At 45.4% G+C, this 16,619-nt stretch overlaps 1 protein-coding gene across 44 annotated transcripts in view; it reads left to right on the top strand.

Moving 5' to 3' along the window:
• The first annotated feature begins 115 nt into the window (after window positions 1-115).
• The window catches only part of LOC127604443 (ankyrin-3-like), a 51,970-nt gene continuing 35,466 nt past the window's right edge, over window positions 116-16,619 (top strand). For 25 of the 44 annotated variants that reach the window (XM_052071518.1, XM_052071514.1, XM_052071490.1 and 22 more), the window contains exons 1-4: window positions 10,471-11,045; window positions 15,976-16,077; window positions 16,247-16,345; window positions 16,459-16,557. In XM_052071518.1, the coding sequence (XP_051927478.1) occupies window positions 10,923-11,045; window positions 15,976-16,077; window positions 16,247-16,345; window positions 16,459-16,557 (423 nt within the window). In that variant the 5' untranslated portion in view covers window positions 10,471-10,922. Of the gene's footprint in view, window positions 341-735; window positions 919-5,601; window positions 5,889-10,468; window positions 11,046-13,545; window positions 13,906-14,805; window positions 14,921-15,975; window positions 16,078-16,246; window positions 16,346-16,458; window positions 16,558-16,619 lie in introns of those variants that run through there. The other 19 variants (XM_052071510.1, XM_052071507.1, XM_052071509.1 and 16 more) reach the window with 8 other exon arrangements.

Here is a 16,619-nt window from a genome sequence, read left to right as displayed (position 1 = left end):
ATGCCACAATGTTGATGTGCAGTATGTGACGTCACAAGCCACATGTGGACGACTCCATGTGACCCGGGTGGGTGGGGGTGATCCTCTACTTTTCCCACACTTGACTGACTGGAGGAGGAAGCGTAGTCACAATTCGCTTGTTTGTCCGGCAGCCACTCACGCTCAAACTCTCCGCCGGCCGGCCGCGCCCCTGCAGACGGGCGTACCTCCTCTTCTCTCGTTACCGGCGGTGGATCTTTTTCTGAGTTAAGTGGATTTTTTTGTGGTGGAATCGTCCGAGGAGTGGAGTCACCTGTCAACCCAAATGACTTCTTTCGCCACAGGTGTCCGCCGTCTACAGGTACGGAGCCGGCCCCCTTCTTCGGTCTCATAATATAATTATCCAGCGAATGTTGGCTACAAAAACTTTAAAAACAAGTCATTTGTATGTTGTAGTTTGACCGTCAACAAACATTTAAATGGTTGGACAAACATTTAAATGGTTGGAACGAAGTCTTCATGAGCTTGCAGTCTGCACATGACATGAATTAGTCGCTGTCAGAACCGGTAGGAGCAGCCATTAAGCGTAATTGCTCAATCTAATTATCATGTCTTGAAACATGTCCGCTTATTGTGGTTATGACATGAGTTGATTTGGTCCCTTGCCGCAGAAACCACACACAATAGACACATAAGAGGAAAAATTAAATAGTACAGTTTAAAATAACCCCTCCACTATCCATTTGTTTTTTTCAGCACTTGCCCCCAATGGGGTCACGGGTGGGCTGACTTTGACCCAAAGTCACTTGAGGCGAGAAGCGGGGTACTACATGAGCTGGTCACCTGCCACTCACATGTATACATGTAGACAGACAACCTTCTGAATTCTACTACGGCCAACTGAGATTAGAATCCTCAATGAACATAAAAATGTGGGAGGTAAGCTAAAAAAAAACACATATAAGCATGAGAACATTGAAACTCCACTTGGCGTGTTGCCTGAAAGATGCAAATTTAACAATCTATATCCAAAAGCAGCTCATTTTGTTCGCTCTGAGGCAATGTGTAAAGACAACAGCGCCCCGTTGCAAGATTGGCCTTATTCTGAATGACTTGGATTTATTTTGTAAAGTCAATCGAACATTGGTAAAAAAAAAAAATAGCACCCCCCCTCCCATAATTCTGTAAGTGTTCACGACGCTGTTTCCTAACTGTGCGTGTGTGTGTTCATATCTTATTAAATGGAGTCAATGTTCATTGTTTTAGGTGTCATTCTGCCCGCACTGACTGTATCATTAACCTTTGTTCGAACAATGCTAACACGCAAACCTTCATCTTCTGAAACTGCCTAGAACCGGAAGCTTCTATAGCAATAATGTTTAGCCTTGAGGACTCGGTATCGGACTCGAAAGTCTCTTTCTGGACCAACATGTGGGCTATGTAGATAAAAGTAATGAGACACATGTTGAACTGGAGTCCTTTGGCCGTGTTAATCATTTTAATTCTTTTTTTTTTGGGGGGTACTAGTAAGCGTCTCATTTTGTGTGAACAGTTTGGCGAAGTTCCCAGTTGTGTTCTCGGCGCACCAGCTGTTTTGCTTCAAACAACTCGTTTTCTTCACTTTTCTTCACCTGCAGGTGTCGAGGCACTCTGTGGTAAAAGTGTCTTGTGTACATAAAGACATTGCCATAAAGGTTACTGCGTTTGCTTTTGTGTGTCAGGGTCAGGGAAGAGTGCTGACTTTAATACGCTGTCGTACAAGTCAAAGCGACGTGTTTGTCAGTCTATGCGGATTAATGGTTGACCACAGCTCGTTCAAGGCACTTGCAATAGCGCTAATGGCTGCAAATACCAGACTGCTTCACCTGTGTCTCAATACCCGACACAGTGATACTTGGCCTCATGATATCGCGTCAAATAAATCATGCAAGTAATTGCCTAGCCCCTTTTGGGATGATATGTACGCCGGAAACGACTGGTGTGCTCTCATTTCTTGGCTTTCTAAACGCTGAGCCTTCACAGCGCTTGTTGACAAGCAGCATGAAAACTCGCGAGCGTGCTCACAAAAGATCCATCCGTTGTGTTTGGATTTACGTCGCGGGGACCTATTCACCGTCGCCCGCCCTTCATTGTGAGGAGAAAAGTCTGGTTGCGCTGATTCAGCACGTCGCTTCGTTGGCGGGCGGCGGCGGCGAGTGCCTCGCCGTGCCGGCTATTGTCATGGAACCAGTAAATACCAGCTCAGCTCTGGCGCGCTAACGTCACCGGACAACGGGGTTAATTGTCCTTAGTGTACTAACAATGGGGCTGCCTAACAAGATGACTGACAAGCTGATCAAACTGTGTGCGATAAATAAAAATTTGCTTTCGTGTACGGATTTCAGACAGAATCTGTGAACTAGAATCTTATTTGAATTTAAGGACTGGGGGTGGAGGGGGGGCTTCCTTTTGAAGTTCTGCAGATTTAATAAAAACGAACCGCCATCCGATGCTAGCAGATCCAAAAAATACAGCACAAAAGCGAGCAAAACCCATTTTTTGTCGCCAGGTTGAAACCCTATTCGAGTGTGAGACCGTTTGTGTAGAGACAAAGACGGATTGTAAAACACGGAAAATCTCTCTGTGACTCATGTTTGTGTGTCTGCTTTATCTCTCTTGGTGAGCGTGCGCGCTGCACGTGCGCATGGGATTCCTCCTCTTGCCGCATAAATGAGTTTCTTTTCTTCCACGGTAACCTTTCCTCCCGCTGTGACATTTTGGCTAAGGAGTCACTTCAGGGCCGAGGGAATCCTCAACAAGGAGCCGTTTGCCTCTTCCTGGTTTTTTTTTTAAATATTTGGTGTGGTTTCCATGGTGATGGAATTGTTGTTGTTGTTTCCATGGCCATTTCAGTAGTGTTGCGTAGCCATTAGGACTCAATCGAAAACACATTTCGACTCGCATCAAAGCACTCCAAAATATTTGTTGTTGTTTTCCCGATCTGTGGGAATTTGCAATGTCATCAAAAGGACGAATGGTGTCCCCTTGTGACCAAAATATAGCATTGTTAGCATGTTTTTGTTGCACAAAAACACGCACCCCTCATCAGCTATGCAATAGGAAGACGTCTGCCGAGGTGTCCATTAAAGGCGAGCGCCAGCTGGGAAGCCGCTTGCCTCCGAAGAAGTCCATAAATTCCCACTAATGGACGCCTCAAAGGACAATATCTCGTTTGTGCTGCTCGTCAGGCACCGCCGACTTTAATTTGTTTATGTTTTGCCAACATCAGAATTGATAAGCGCCCTCTTGGCCTGTAATTAGATTCTCGGCGGTTCAACGGATGATCAGGATGGCCGTTTTGACTTGTTTGCTAGTTTGGTGGCCCAACAGCACCTCTGCTGTTTACATCCAAGTACTGCACTCACACAGCTGTCAATTCCATGCAACCGTCGGTAATTTCTCAGCGCTCAATTATTCACCTCAATGATTGTTTTGCCCTTCCCGAATGGCTGCTAATGGCTCATTTGCACGCATTAATATCCGTGTCAAAGCTAGCCCTGCGGCCTGTTCCGCCATTTATGCACTTGCGACCCTGAAACGTCGTCTTTTGCCAGATATGATCACAAAATGGACGCCATCGCGTACTCCCATGCGTGGAATAAGTGATCAGGGTGCGAGATGATGCCCGCTTCCTGTTTCTCTTGGTGGGCTTGCGCGCTGAATGTTTGACAGTTGATGCTTTGAGATGGGCAGTGGCTTCAGGCTACACACACACACACACACACACACACACACACACACACACACACTGAGAGTTCCTGGCAAGAGATTTGGATGTCGTAAAGAATCACTCTTGTTCTCTGCAGACCGAATGGAAGCCCCTTAAAAGCGGACTGTGTTTCTGGCTCACTTTCTATAAAGGACCTTTTATTTTTGTACTGTGATTGAATCACCATTTGCCCTTTTGCCGCCGCCCGATTAATGGAAGGATGGTGTTGATTACACCGTCGGATACAAGCGCAGGCTCTGTGCAAATGGAGAAGAAAGTCATCATTCTTCAATACTAGCACTGGTATCGCTCTGAAAAGAAGCGGCCCCGGGACGACAGACAGTGCTCGAATGCGTTAGCCACACGCTAGCACTTACAAACCCATTTGTCGCTGCGACCACACGCCAGTTCTGACTGCCGTGTCATGTAGCACTTAAAGACTCGTATGTGTGCTGCTCGAGTGTGTAAAGCCACTCCCGGTTTCCCCCATAAAGGCTTTTATGACCGACTGTTGTCATAAAAGTATTGTGTTGTTGTTGCGTTTGGATTGTGTTGAATTCAATGTCACAGAGGATGATGATATTCAAGCATCGTAAAGCAGGCTCAGACAAGTCTTGCATGATTATAAGCTATTTGGTGTATTTTGAAGGGAATTGTCGTTGCCCTGTCAGGGCTTGGCCACTAGGTGTCAGACTGTGCTTCTGCTCTAGTTGGGCGTGGAATCAAGCAGGTTTGTGTTGTCGAGGGGGGATGAGGCAGTATGAAAATGTCAAATCATGATTAGAATGAGCCAAATGGTCTCGGACACCCTTAGGATTAGGTGCACTTCTTCAGTTCGATAGTGTCGAGCAATGCAAAATATTAACAACAAATAATTAAAATGTGGACAAAAATGCTTGATAAAAATCATACCCAAATATTTGATGAACACATGATAAAAGAAATATTTTAGATGAAACCAAAAAAAATTATAATCCAAAAAATGAGAACAAAATGCAAAAATATTCGGCAGAAAGGCACCTTAAAGGAAAAATACACAAATCAAATTGAAAATATTAGACAATATAATAACATTTATGATACTAGAAAGTAAAAATATGAGGAAAAAAATGCAAAAGCATGAGACAACAACAACAACAAAAACAATCTTATCCCAGTATTGCTATTATTGTGTCGGATTTGCTCAAGGGAGTGGCAATTCCAAAAATTAGTCACACTTGCAGTCTAACACAAGAGCCAAGCAATAATGCTCAAAATATATAGAACAAAATTTGAAATGTTCATTAGTTTATAATAATTCATGACTAATAGTTTATTTTTTAAAAATCTGGAAAACGTACAAACAGTGTGAATAAATATAAGGAAAATCAGAAAAATCATTTGTCTAAGGAGACCAAATAAACACAAATATTACTCCAAAAAATTGTTAAAATGCTGGAAGGGGAACGCAAAATTAATCACATATCAATTAAAGAGAATGTTCTGAGCTCCTATTTCCATGCCAGCATGTAGTGTTCATAATGCTCAGCAATGAGCTGAACGTGCGGATGTCTTGCTGTTCCCTCGTCAGCAAATCGGTTGTCGGTGAGTCAGTAGCGCCGCTGCAGGTCATGGCCAACGCGTGCTCTTCAATCTGCTTCATCCATCAACTCCGCCTAATCAAGAAGCAAAAGGAACCCACCTCAGAGTGCAACCTTTCCTCGCGCACTTTTTGTCAGAAAAACATCCCCAAAATTTAACAATTACCGACTGCAGCTTGTTGCTACTTCACTCCCACTTGTGGAGTGTGTGTGTGTGTGTGTGTGTGTGTGCGTGTGTGTGTGTGTGTGTGCACGCGAGAGAGACGCGCCGAGAGAAAGAGCGAGAAGGCGTCGCTCCTGGTTCCGCCCAGTCCAGTCAGTCCGCCTGGTTGGCTGGATATGTGTATGTGTGTGTGTGTGTGTGTCAGCATCACACACACACTCACACACATACACGTCTTTGTACTCATCCATGCTGGATTAGAACCCCTTGTTTTTTTTTTTGGCTTTTGGGGTGGGGGTGTTTTTTTTTGGATGTAAACAAAGGGCCCCTGGGGACCATCGCGGCGGGCGCCATGAGCGAGGACGTTCGGGAAAAAGCGGCGGGCAAGTCGGCTCCTCGCAAGAAGAAAGGAAAGAAGGTAGAATGAGATTCGCTTTTATTTATTTTTGGCTGGAATGTCACTATTTTGTGTCTCTTTTTGTATTTTTTTTCGGAGCATCATTGGGGATAGACATTTTTGTTTCCCCAAAAAGAAAAAAAAAAGCTTGTAACCTGCTTCGAAGCGCAAAAGTAAGAGTATGACTCACCTCGATTGACATCCTCCTAATTACGTGTGTGTCTGTGCGCTCGTGTGTGTTAGCTGACGGGGTGTGTTCAGCTCGAGCGGCTGTTGAAGCCTGTTGATGCAACCCCCCCCCACCCCATCATGGGGTGTCCACTTGGCCTCCGATGACAGTAAGATGACTTATGACATTGTTTAAACATTTTGTGATGCTACGACCATACAAGGCCGCTGAGTCCAATCAGTTCTTTTAAAATATTTGGAATGGAGAAATGGCAGCTGGCCAAGAATGGTTGTTCTGTAGCTTTTTCGTTGAGTCAGCTCTCTCCGACAGACAACCTGCGCGGTTAATAGCTAAACAAACCTTTTTCACATTTCTCAAATTAAAAATGGTGATTTATTGCCGTTGACAAACGCATCAACTGGTCCCCTACCAGCCTGTTGTGTGTCGATGATCGTGCAGTTTTAAGCTATTGATGCTAACTGAAATGCATCAGAAGTGCGGTGTCGAAATGTGAACAAAAATGGTAATTGTCACTCGAAGCGCCGAGCTAAACCAGATATGAACGCATCATCTGGATGTAGATATAAAATTAGCATCTTGTCGACAAAATCTGTCAATTTTTATTTGAAAAGCAAAATTTGCGTGAAAACATGCTAATAATACCTGCGTTTCAAAACGTGAGGCTCTGAGCTAAAGCTTTTCACATTTTTTTTTTTTGTAGACATTTTTTTAAGCCGCGTGCTTTGTTGACAGGCGAGCTCGACTTGAATGAGGGAGGCGGTCATCTCGTGTACGCGCGCTCTCCAAATGCTTGATTCACACGCGCAAACGTGGACTTCGCCGGCTTATGTAAGATGGCCGCCCACGTTCAACCCGTTCCATCCCACAAACCTTCCGTGTCACGCATCCGCTCACCACGCGTTATTTGAAATCATCCACACATGTGGTTTATATTTCTCACGTATCCATGTTCGACAGTGCAGGTGGTATCGTTTCTTGGTATCGGTAGGTACCAAATATCGAAGCGTCACGTGCCCTTGTGATGTGATATCAAGCATCCTTTACATCGCACGTTTCCTATTCTTATGCTTCTGAGCTCATGAAATCCATTTTTGAGCTACTTCTGTCATTTATGATAAAATTAATGAAAATCAGAAATTAGTTTTTTTTGTGGAAACAAGATTTTATGTCCGGCTTGGCCAAATCCCTTGAACGCATCTTCCCCGAAATGTATCTCGCTGATTATTCAGCATTCCGACACGTTGTGCTGGCTAAGCAGCTCGCAGCAGAAAGCGAGCGGCTGATATTCCGGCGGGTGAGCGTTCCCGCCGGCGTGCCAACATATTGTTTTTGTGCTGAGCAGGACGCTTGGCTGGGATCCTGGGAACAGAACGAAGCCCCTGTTGGCTCGTTAAGCGAACACCTTTTCTTCTTCTTCTTCTACTTTTCCAGTGGGTGCGTTCCAAACGTGTCGCTGCCTCGCCATTGCTCGGCAACTCCTCGGATCGGCTTTGGTGCGCCTTAATTAACAAGAAGTTGATATGATCGTATAATCTTCTCTGCTGCAATTTGGAGAAACATTTCACACCCGGCTAGTTGAGATGGTTATCGTGTTAGCGCCATGTTGGCATGCCTGCCTGTGTCTTTCTACCAGGGTCAAGTCATTCCATGACCACAAAAATATACCGTACGCTATCTAAGGCCTTAAAAATAACAATCCATATTTTTTGATTGACGTTTTCTTGCCCATTTGTCATAGAAATGGCCTTCTGTCGTCGCACGTGGCTAACTGGCGGTCCGGCAACTCGGAAAGAGTGAGAGCGGAATCAAGAAGGTGTCTTGACAGTTACACGAATAGGCTAATGGACCTTGGTAGCCATGGCGACGGGAGTGTGCCAAGGGTGATGTCGGCGCTTTCAGGGAATTATAGGCAGCCATCTCCGTTTCCCCCTCATATTTGTCTGACGCTCGTCTGCTCTTACGGCCTTCGTCTTGCTCCAGAGCGCTCTCTTCCCGTCTGCCTCCGCCAGAAAATCCGACTCATTAATTAGATTATTCGTTAAATGAGAACCGTTGAAGGGAGACGTCATTCTTCACAATTCAAAACGGTCGCATTTGTGACATTAATGCGGCAAAGGGATGCCCTGGCAGCCTTTCTATTTCCCTCCCGGCACCTCATCATCATCTTGCCAACCGCCATAGGCCTTTCCCTCCTTCCTTGTTGCGTTGTCATGACAACCTGCCAAGACGTAGTCTTTTTTTTTTTTTTTTGGTGTGTGTGCATGCCCGGCTGAGTTCAACCAGGCCATTTATACTGCCAGGATTATGATGAGCTATCAGCATCTATAAAGGAAAAGTTCATGTCTAATTAACCTTCATCATGTCACGCAGGGGTTATGATTCCATGGAGATTAGCGCTCGGAAAGGCAGGCAAGGGTGCAGATTTGTTGTCACAAGTCAAAGAGATAAAAGTGTGCGGTTACAATCCGGCGTAATTACACATCATCCCCATCTATAATGACACTTGTGTGAACACTTGTTAAGACCTAAGCAAGGTAAACTAGGAACTGGAAAACGGATGCGTTTTTTTTTCCCTTTTTTAAAAAAATTGTTTTGTTTTTCCTCGCTCGGAATTCACCATGAAGGGGATCTATGTGTCCTCGCGGAAGGACGCGAGGTGTGAAGGTGGGCGTGATGCGGTCGGCTCCATACGGCGAAGGGATACTCTGCACTCGGAGCGAGTGCTATTTTTGTAGCTGTGTAAACGGTTGCCAGGGAGACGGCTGGCAGGGTTGGCCGGCAGGAGAAGCCCACCTCCAGACAGACGCACACACCGATAGATAGACAGACACACAAACTTGTCGACAACAATTGCTTTTAGCCGCCAGTCCCGGAAGCTTCCATTTTGTTTGAATGTGATCCCTTACTGCTTGCATCCGCGTCTCCAAACACTCGCTGGGACAAATTGCGTTTTTCCTTGATCTGATTTGAAATGTCCATTTGCAGTAAAGTGCGTCAGGTTGGATGCGGAGTGGACGTTTGATGATGTAATAATGCTCGTGGCCTAGATTGAAGAATGAGGCAAGGTATATTTTTGGTCATATTTTGCCCAACTCTGCGACTAGATGCTGGCAGAATAGATACTTTTGAGGATTTGTCAGCTACTATAAAACAACGCAGACCTCTGCCAGGTTTTAACAATCATTAATTTGGATCAAGACCTTAATAAGCATTATTTGCTTTCAAAAACAATTCGTTTTCCAAAGTAAAATCAGTTGGATAGCTTGGCAGGGTCGATTCAACACAGCAAGGGAAACCAAGCTGGAGCTCCTTTTCGTTTGGAGTGCAATGGCGCCCTCAAGTGGTCAGAAAGTCCATTACAACCAACCTTTTTTTTGTCTGCAACAAGGCTAGCGATATACATTTTTTTTCTCTCCAACATGACAAAGCTTATATCGAAAACAACACGATAAGATTTATGTTCATTCTCCTCCTTGTAGCCGTGACAAAATACAAACATTTAGAACATTGAAGCCTACAGTTTGTTATTGTCTTTTGGTTGGCCGGACTGTCCATTCCACAAAGCATTTGGGTTTGGTCGAAGTGTCCGCTGCATGGGCCACATGCATGCACCCACACTAACTCAAGTGGATGAAGTGCTGCCTCTGTGAAAGAAAATGCAATCACAATCTAGGCTGTCTCTGTGGCGGGTTGTGTATGCTTTGATTGCGCAAATTGCACTTGCAGTTTGAGATTTGGGTGCGACTACTCCCCTAGCACCACTCCTAGTTGTTGCAGTGGCAAGATCCGTACTCTGCACTGACCCCAGAGTTTGGGGGTGGGGGGGGGGGGCGAAGTGAGCAGATTTGCATTTTGCTTTGTAACAGGCTCTGCTACATTACTCTTAGTTGATGTATCAACTGCATGCACCATATTCACTGATCTGCTTTTTGGAAAAAGTTGCTGGATTAGTTAAAATCTTTTTCAGTACTCAATTTGTGATCGGACTCAATTTTAAGACCCCCGTCACCTCGCAGTAGAGGGGGGGCTGGCTGAGCAGTGACTGGTTTTTATGAGGCAAGACGACCAGGATTTGAGATTGTGATTTGCTTTTTCTATAGGTGAAGGGGGGAAAACAAAATCTATGAAAATTGCATTTGGGGGGTTGGGGGGGATTTTATTTCAGGGCTATATCTCAGTCTTATTGTGCAGTGCAGCGGAGGCTTGTAATTGAAGCGCTTCTTCTCCAATTTGACCTTGAGGGAGGTACAAGACATTTTGTAACCGCCAGAAATATATCCCCTATTGTACTGTATTCCCACTCATGAAGTGTCAGATGTTACCAAGCAGAGGTTCTTCTTGACCCCCCCCCACCCCCCTCCTCCCTTCAACATCCCCAACCCCCAAGCCTCTCCCCTCCTTTCTCCCCTCCGTTCCCATCCCGCTCATACGTCCCATCGAGACGCGGCGGAGCGGATGGCTCGTGTCGCGTTCGGGTGCTTCCGGGGTGGGGGGGGGCGCCGAGAACCAGTCTGCACGCCGGCTCCCGTTCAGCGCGGGATGCTCCCTGAGCTTCTCTGCGGATGTGTGGACCTCCACTTGGGATGTTTTTACAAGAGGACCATGCCACCAGGAGATGATTTTTATTATTTATTTGATATCTAAAGGAGTGGAATGAAGGACGTATTTGAGCAGGATCTCCAGGGGAACATCCCGGCCTCGAGCGCAAAAGCTAATTGACGACCAGGAGGTGATGTGACATCCACCTCCGACGCAAAAAAAAAAAAAAAGGAGGGGGAGATCATCAGGAGCGGGAGGTGACGCTCCATCCCCACCCCGGCGCACCTCCGTTGTCGCCCACCTGTGCGGATTATGCGGCAGACGGCATGGCGCATGCCGCCTCGCAGCTGAAGAAGAAGGCGGACGAGAACCTCGTGGCGGCCGAGGAAGAGCGGGAGAAGGAGCGCAAGCGGGCCAGGAAGCGGACGCGAGGCGACGTGAAGAAAAAGGTAGAAAAGGGAGGAAGATGGAGGCGGGCGCGCGTTGTGCTCGGTCCTTTGGGAGACTTAAAAGGATGGATGAGGGGGAAAAAGGACAGGGTGGTATTTTAGGCAGTTGGCTGCTATTAATATTTAGCTTCTGGTCTTGTTGCTAATTCAGCAAATCAGAGAAATGCAAAGAGCAGATGCGGTTCCGGCATATTTGCCTCTCCATCTGATTGCTTTCCGTCATCCCTCGGTGATGGACTTTGGATGCCAAAAGTGTGTCTGCGCACAAGACTGGTGTGTTTTTAGCTGTCAGCAGTCACGCCCTGCGGTTCGCCGCGCGTCTCGTCGGTGCGAGTTTTTCCAGCCGGTGCGCACGCACAACACAGTTGGATGGACAGATCAGACATGATCATTTGCTCGAGCATCAACATTTCAATTGATTTGTTGTTTTCGAGTGTGTGTGTGTGTGTGTGTGTGGCGCAACCCTTCATTTCCCACCTTTTTGTTTTTCTTAGGCCATTCTTTTTGGTCTCGTGCAAGGAAAATGCTAGTGCGAAGGCGTGTTTGCTTATTCTTCTCTTTCTATATTTGTGTGCGCAAACAACTTTTTGTTGTTGTTATTGACACGAGGGAAATGCTAGCAAGATGTTTTGCTTCTTGGCACTGTGCTGGAAAAAAATGATCCTCACCGTCTCCCCCCCATGGCTCATTTACTGTATTTTTTGGTTGTTGTTTTTGGTTTTGCATGCTGCTTATCTGTTGCACTGCGGTTTTGTCACCATTATTTTCATGAAAAATATTTTCCAAAATGACACATTTTTAAAACTTGACCATGACTTAAAATGAAATGATACTGAATTTTATTTGATTTTTTTTTTTCTTTCAATAGCTAACGCTAAAAAATTGAGAAAAGAAATAAGCAAGCAGTGTTCCTGCGACAGCACAGTAGCCTTGTCGCCAGAAACCTCTTCCAGCATCGTTGCGTCATCTTTTGCATGTTTTTTTTGCGTTGATGCGAGCAAAGCTGCGTGATCCTCCGCAAGCCGACGGTCTCTTCAGGAGCAGCGGCATGAATTATGGAACGCTTCCATTAGAAAAAGGAGGCACATGGCGGGAGAAGCGATGGGAGTCAGAGCAGGATGCAGAAGTTAATGAATTGTTCCAATTTCAGGTTCAAAACTCTGATTGAGCAGATTGAAGCTACTAAATAAAATTATGTTGACAAAAAGAACTTGATTTATCGACCCGGCCTATTTCGTGTCCCTTTTTGTTGTCCTATTTAGCATTGTTGGAGTGTTGTGTTTCCATGTTCGCTGGCTTCGTGCACCGCACACATTCCTGTCAAGTCAGTGTGCTACTTGTGTTTATTTATTCATGACGGACTGCTCTTCTTCGGATTTTAACCCACGCCGCCACCGCGGCAGCGGATGCTAACCCCCCTCCCTCTTTGCTATCATAGTTCTATGAGTGTTTCCTTATTGGAGGTGGGAGGGGCTGACGCCGGTGTCTGGACTGGTAAACATGGCCGCCCGCTGGGAATGCAGCGAAGCGTCATGGACATGAACCACTCAGACACACGCTGGAGGGTTGTTTGCTGTTGGATGTGCAAAAGAAAGGAGGTGTATGTTTGTATGGACGCCATGCATTTGTGTCTGTGTTTTTTATTTGTTATTTTTATCCTCCTCCATCTGAATCTGAAGAGCCGGGACTGCAGTAGCCAGCCGACCAATCAGATCGCAGCTTTTTACAAGCAGTCAGAGGCGGGACAAAACACACACACACACGCGCGGGCACACACACACACACACACACACGCCTGTTTTGATCCTATTCCCACCTATGATGATTTCATCACATTAAAGCGGCATTACATCCATTTTATTGCTCACTGTGTACAGCAGGAGCGATGTTTGCATTTCAAATCAATGTCTTGTACACTGAACATGGTGTAATTTGTTTTCCGTCCGAGTTGGAATTGATGTTTCTTTGGCCACTACAACGTTTGAAGTTGCCTCTGAAGAAGTAGCGCGCACACTGCATTTATTATGACACCAATTAAAAACACCAGAAAGTTCTGTAACATTTCCGCAGCAAATTTGAGGACATTTGTTTCCATGGCAACCAATCCCTTTTGATGATGATTATCAGAAAATACTCATTAGGCGTGTGTGTGTGTGTGTGTGTGTGTGTGTGTGTGTTGTTTGATGCCATCCCAAAATCTTAATTGAACAGCCTGCTTGTAATTGCAGCTTGTCGTTTTCAATGAAATAAACTGCGCTAACTTGCTAGCCTCCTAACTCAAGCGGTCTGCTTTCTGCACAAAGATTTTTGCCTATGAATATTGAACACGTTTGATATATTTTATTGTCGGACCCAACTCGTTTTTGTTTAAAGGCGAAACGAACTTGCCAGCTTCATGAGACTTTTCCCTTCCCTGCAAAAATTCGCCCAAAGATTCACAAGAGTGGCGGTTTAACACGACGCTAACATCCCAGCCTCTTTAATTCCTGCGAGAACAATGCTAATGCTAACGCCCGCACCGGAGTAATGGTTGAATGCCAAGTTCGCTCGTTAGTCTCCTAGAAAGTGTTTTGCTGCTTTAATACCTGAAGGAACCTTATAAATCCCGCTAATCTCTCTGCACTCAAAGCCTCGTCCGCCGCCGTTGGTTAGTTGTGTCTGTCTGCGCTATTTTGGACTATGAGAGTCGAGTGAGCCAAGCGCCACGTTTTTCTCCTGAACCAAACGAGATGGGGCCTTTATATGGGGCCGTCTGGCACTTTGCATACCCGACGGCAAGGTGGTCTTTGGCGGGGGGGATTTTGGTTGTGGCAGTATCCAAAGAAGCGTGCGGAGGCAGCAGATGTCTGCTCCAGATATGGTGAGTCATACCGGACACCATTTGGCTGTCGCTTTAAGAAGGAAGTTTCTCAAAATTAGGATGGATCACACTGTCAAGTTTTGGAGATGGAATATGATGGAATTTTACTAAGGGGAAAAAAATAATTTGGTTTTAGTTATGTGCCATGTAACAAAAAAAATGTTATTTGCCGCTTGGCAGCGCATACGTGCCGTCAAAACGTTTTTATCATGTTTTCTCTTAACTCATTTACTCCCAAAGACGTTTTTAAACGTCTTTTCAGATTTGGTCCAGAATTGGCTGGTACCGAATGAGTTAACGGGTGAATGTTCAGCAAGCTTGACAACATCTGTTTTTGTTTTGTGAAATACAGTGTGCAAATAATTGCACTCATTTGTCAGTTTGTGAGCAATTACCGAAGTCGCTAGTCTCCTTGTTGAAAAATAGTCGGCACAAGAGTTACTCGGACGTCAGCCAGGATGCAATTTTGAAACGATGGAAGCCACTCCCTAAAAAAAAGGATTTCTTGAAAACGTTTGACAAAAAAAAAAAAAAATCTGCACACCCTAGATTGTCTATAGCTGTCAATGTGAGTCTCGTTGCCTGTTTGTCTCGATATGCAACGATATGTACCCAGAATTTTTCCCAGTGTCAACCTCTGTGACCCTCATGAGGTTAATCGTTCTTGAAAACGAACGGCTGTATGACATTTGTAAGTCATTCACGCTTTCTCTGCACCCGCAAGCATCACAAACATACAGACACGCGTGCACTGTTTTGCATCACTCGTTGAGCTTAGCGCCGGAACTCTTCCATCTAAACCCCCCAAGTCCGTGTTCTGGACTTTCTCACTGCATGCCAGGTATTTTTAGCTTTGACACAATGCCCCTATCTCTCTCGACCGCGCTCTCTCCCTCTCTCTTGCTCCTCAGTCAGTGGTAGTGCTAGCTAGTAGCAACCGGCGCTCAGGTTTCACACTCTCTGCCGCAGGCTGAGGCTCAACATGGCCGTGGAGGAGGCGGCTGACTGTCCCGCGGTAAGTCCCCCATCTTAGGGTGGAAGCGGGAGATGGACCCTCCTGATAGTGGTTGAGGATTTATATGCTTCTTTGGGGTCGTTTTGTGAGGTGTGTGTGGTAGGGAGGGGGGTTGGGGGGTGTCATGGTGCTCTGCAGTGGTGCGCCGGCGCTGCCTCGCTGCAGCCTTGAACCTGCGTCCATCCCCCATCGTGATGATGAGGAGAATGTGTGTTTTGGGTGCATGCCGACGCACATGGAGGTAAACAGCTGACCTTGGAAGGCAGTTTTAGCGAAGGGTACAAAGACAAACTGTCAACTTGGCCGCCATGCTTAACCCACAGGCGATGACGTAAATGGGGATTTTTCACAATTTGGTGTTGCTCATCTGTCCTGCTATTCAAGTTTGGTGTCAGTTTTTTGTGGGTCCACTCATGATGGACTTGCACACCAAAGTTTCCGTGGCGGAATGTGAAACACGTTGTAAATATACACTAAAAATGTCACCTCGGACCCAAATGCGACTTCCTGTTTCATTTTATTTTATTTTATTTTATTTTTTGCAGGTCGGGGTGTTGTCTTTTAAAAAATTTTTGTTTAACATTTGTGAAGTGTAAACATGTCTGTGATGCTTCCTTGCCGGCACGTGTCTCACTGGAATGTTTGTCGAAAGAACCAAGGTTGCATTCTTGGCGTATCTCAAGTTTCATCGGAAGGCTTCTGGTTGGCATGTAAAAAGGTCAAGCGGGTCATGTCGTATTCGTATCGGAGTCACCTTGTTGAGCGTTTGTGTTGATCAGCTTTAATTGTACAAAAGAAGTTAGCGCTACCGTTATATATAAAAGAAAGGACAAGGTCATATGACTTTAAAATAATATTTTTTTTTTCACAAAGCAAAATGTCTTATTTGAATTTTTAAAAAATCTTGCTTCTCTTGGAAAAAAAGCCTTTTTTTTTAACTTGAACTTTTTTTTCCCCCTAGCAATACCTGGCACCATTTTTCCAACAATACAAATCCGTCAGCATTTTTTCATATTTTGGTATGTGATTATAATTTTTTTTTATTTTCCCCCCAGACGGACGTGAATGCTTGTTATCTCAGAGCAGCGCGCGCCGGCAACTTAGAGAAGGCATTGGACTACTTGAAGACTGGAGTGGATATCAACATTTGTAATCAGGTAAGTTTTTAAAACACAATTTGAATGCCCTGAATTAAAAAAAAAAAAGTATTATTTTTTTTATTTTTATTTTTTTTATTTGTTGAAATCAGCTCATTGTTAAGTGCGGATCGGTCACAAACCAGCAAAATTCAAAAGAGTGTGTGTGTGTGTACACACGTGTTCACAGAACGGCCTCAATGCTTTGCACTTGGCATCCAAGGAGGGCCACGTGGAGGTGGTGGCCGAGCTCCTTCAGCAGGGCGCCAACGTGGATGCCGCCACCAAGGTGTGTCACATTCTCACCGCATCAATTAAAAAAACGCCGCTTAGCCATCCGGACATGCACATTTCTAAACATTGTTCTAATGCTTTGCCCCCGCCCCCTCACCCCCGGCACAGAAAGGCAACACGGCACTGCACATTGCATCTCTGGCCGGCCAGATGGAAGTGGTGAAAGAGTTGGTCACACACCACGGCAACATTAATGCGCAGTCGCAGGTAAACTGGGGGAGATAACAATAAAATAGAAACCAATTTAAAAGCATCCTAATGTCTTATTA

This window comes from Hippocampus zosterae, chromosome 7, assembly GCF_025434085.1.
Source record: "Hippocampus zosterae strain Florida chromosome 7, ASM2543408v3, whole genome shotgun sequence".
In the NCBI taxonomy this organism is placed as follows: domain Eukaryota; kingdom Metazoa; phylum Chordata; class Actinopteri; order Syngnathiformes; family Syngnathidae; genus Hippocampus; species Hippocampus zosterae.
The sequence above is the reverse complement of the archived record's forward strand: the minus strand, read 5'-3'. Positions and strand labels throughout refer to the sequence as shown.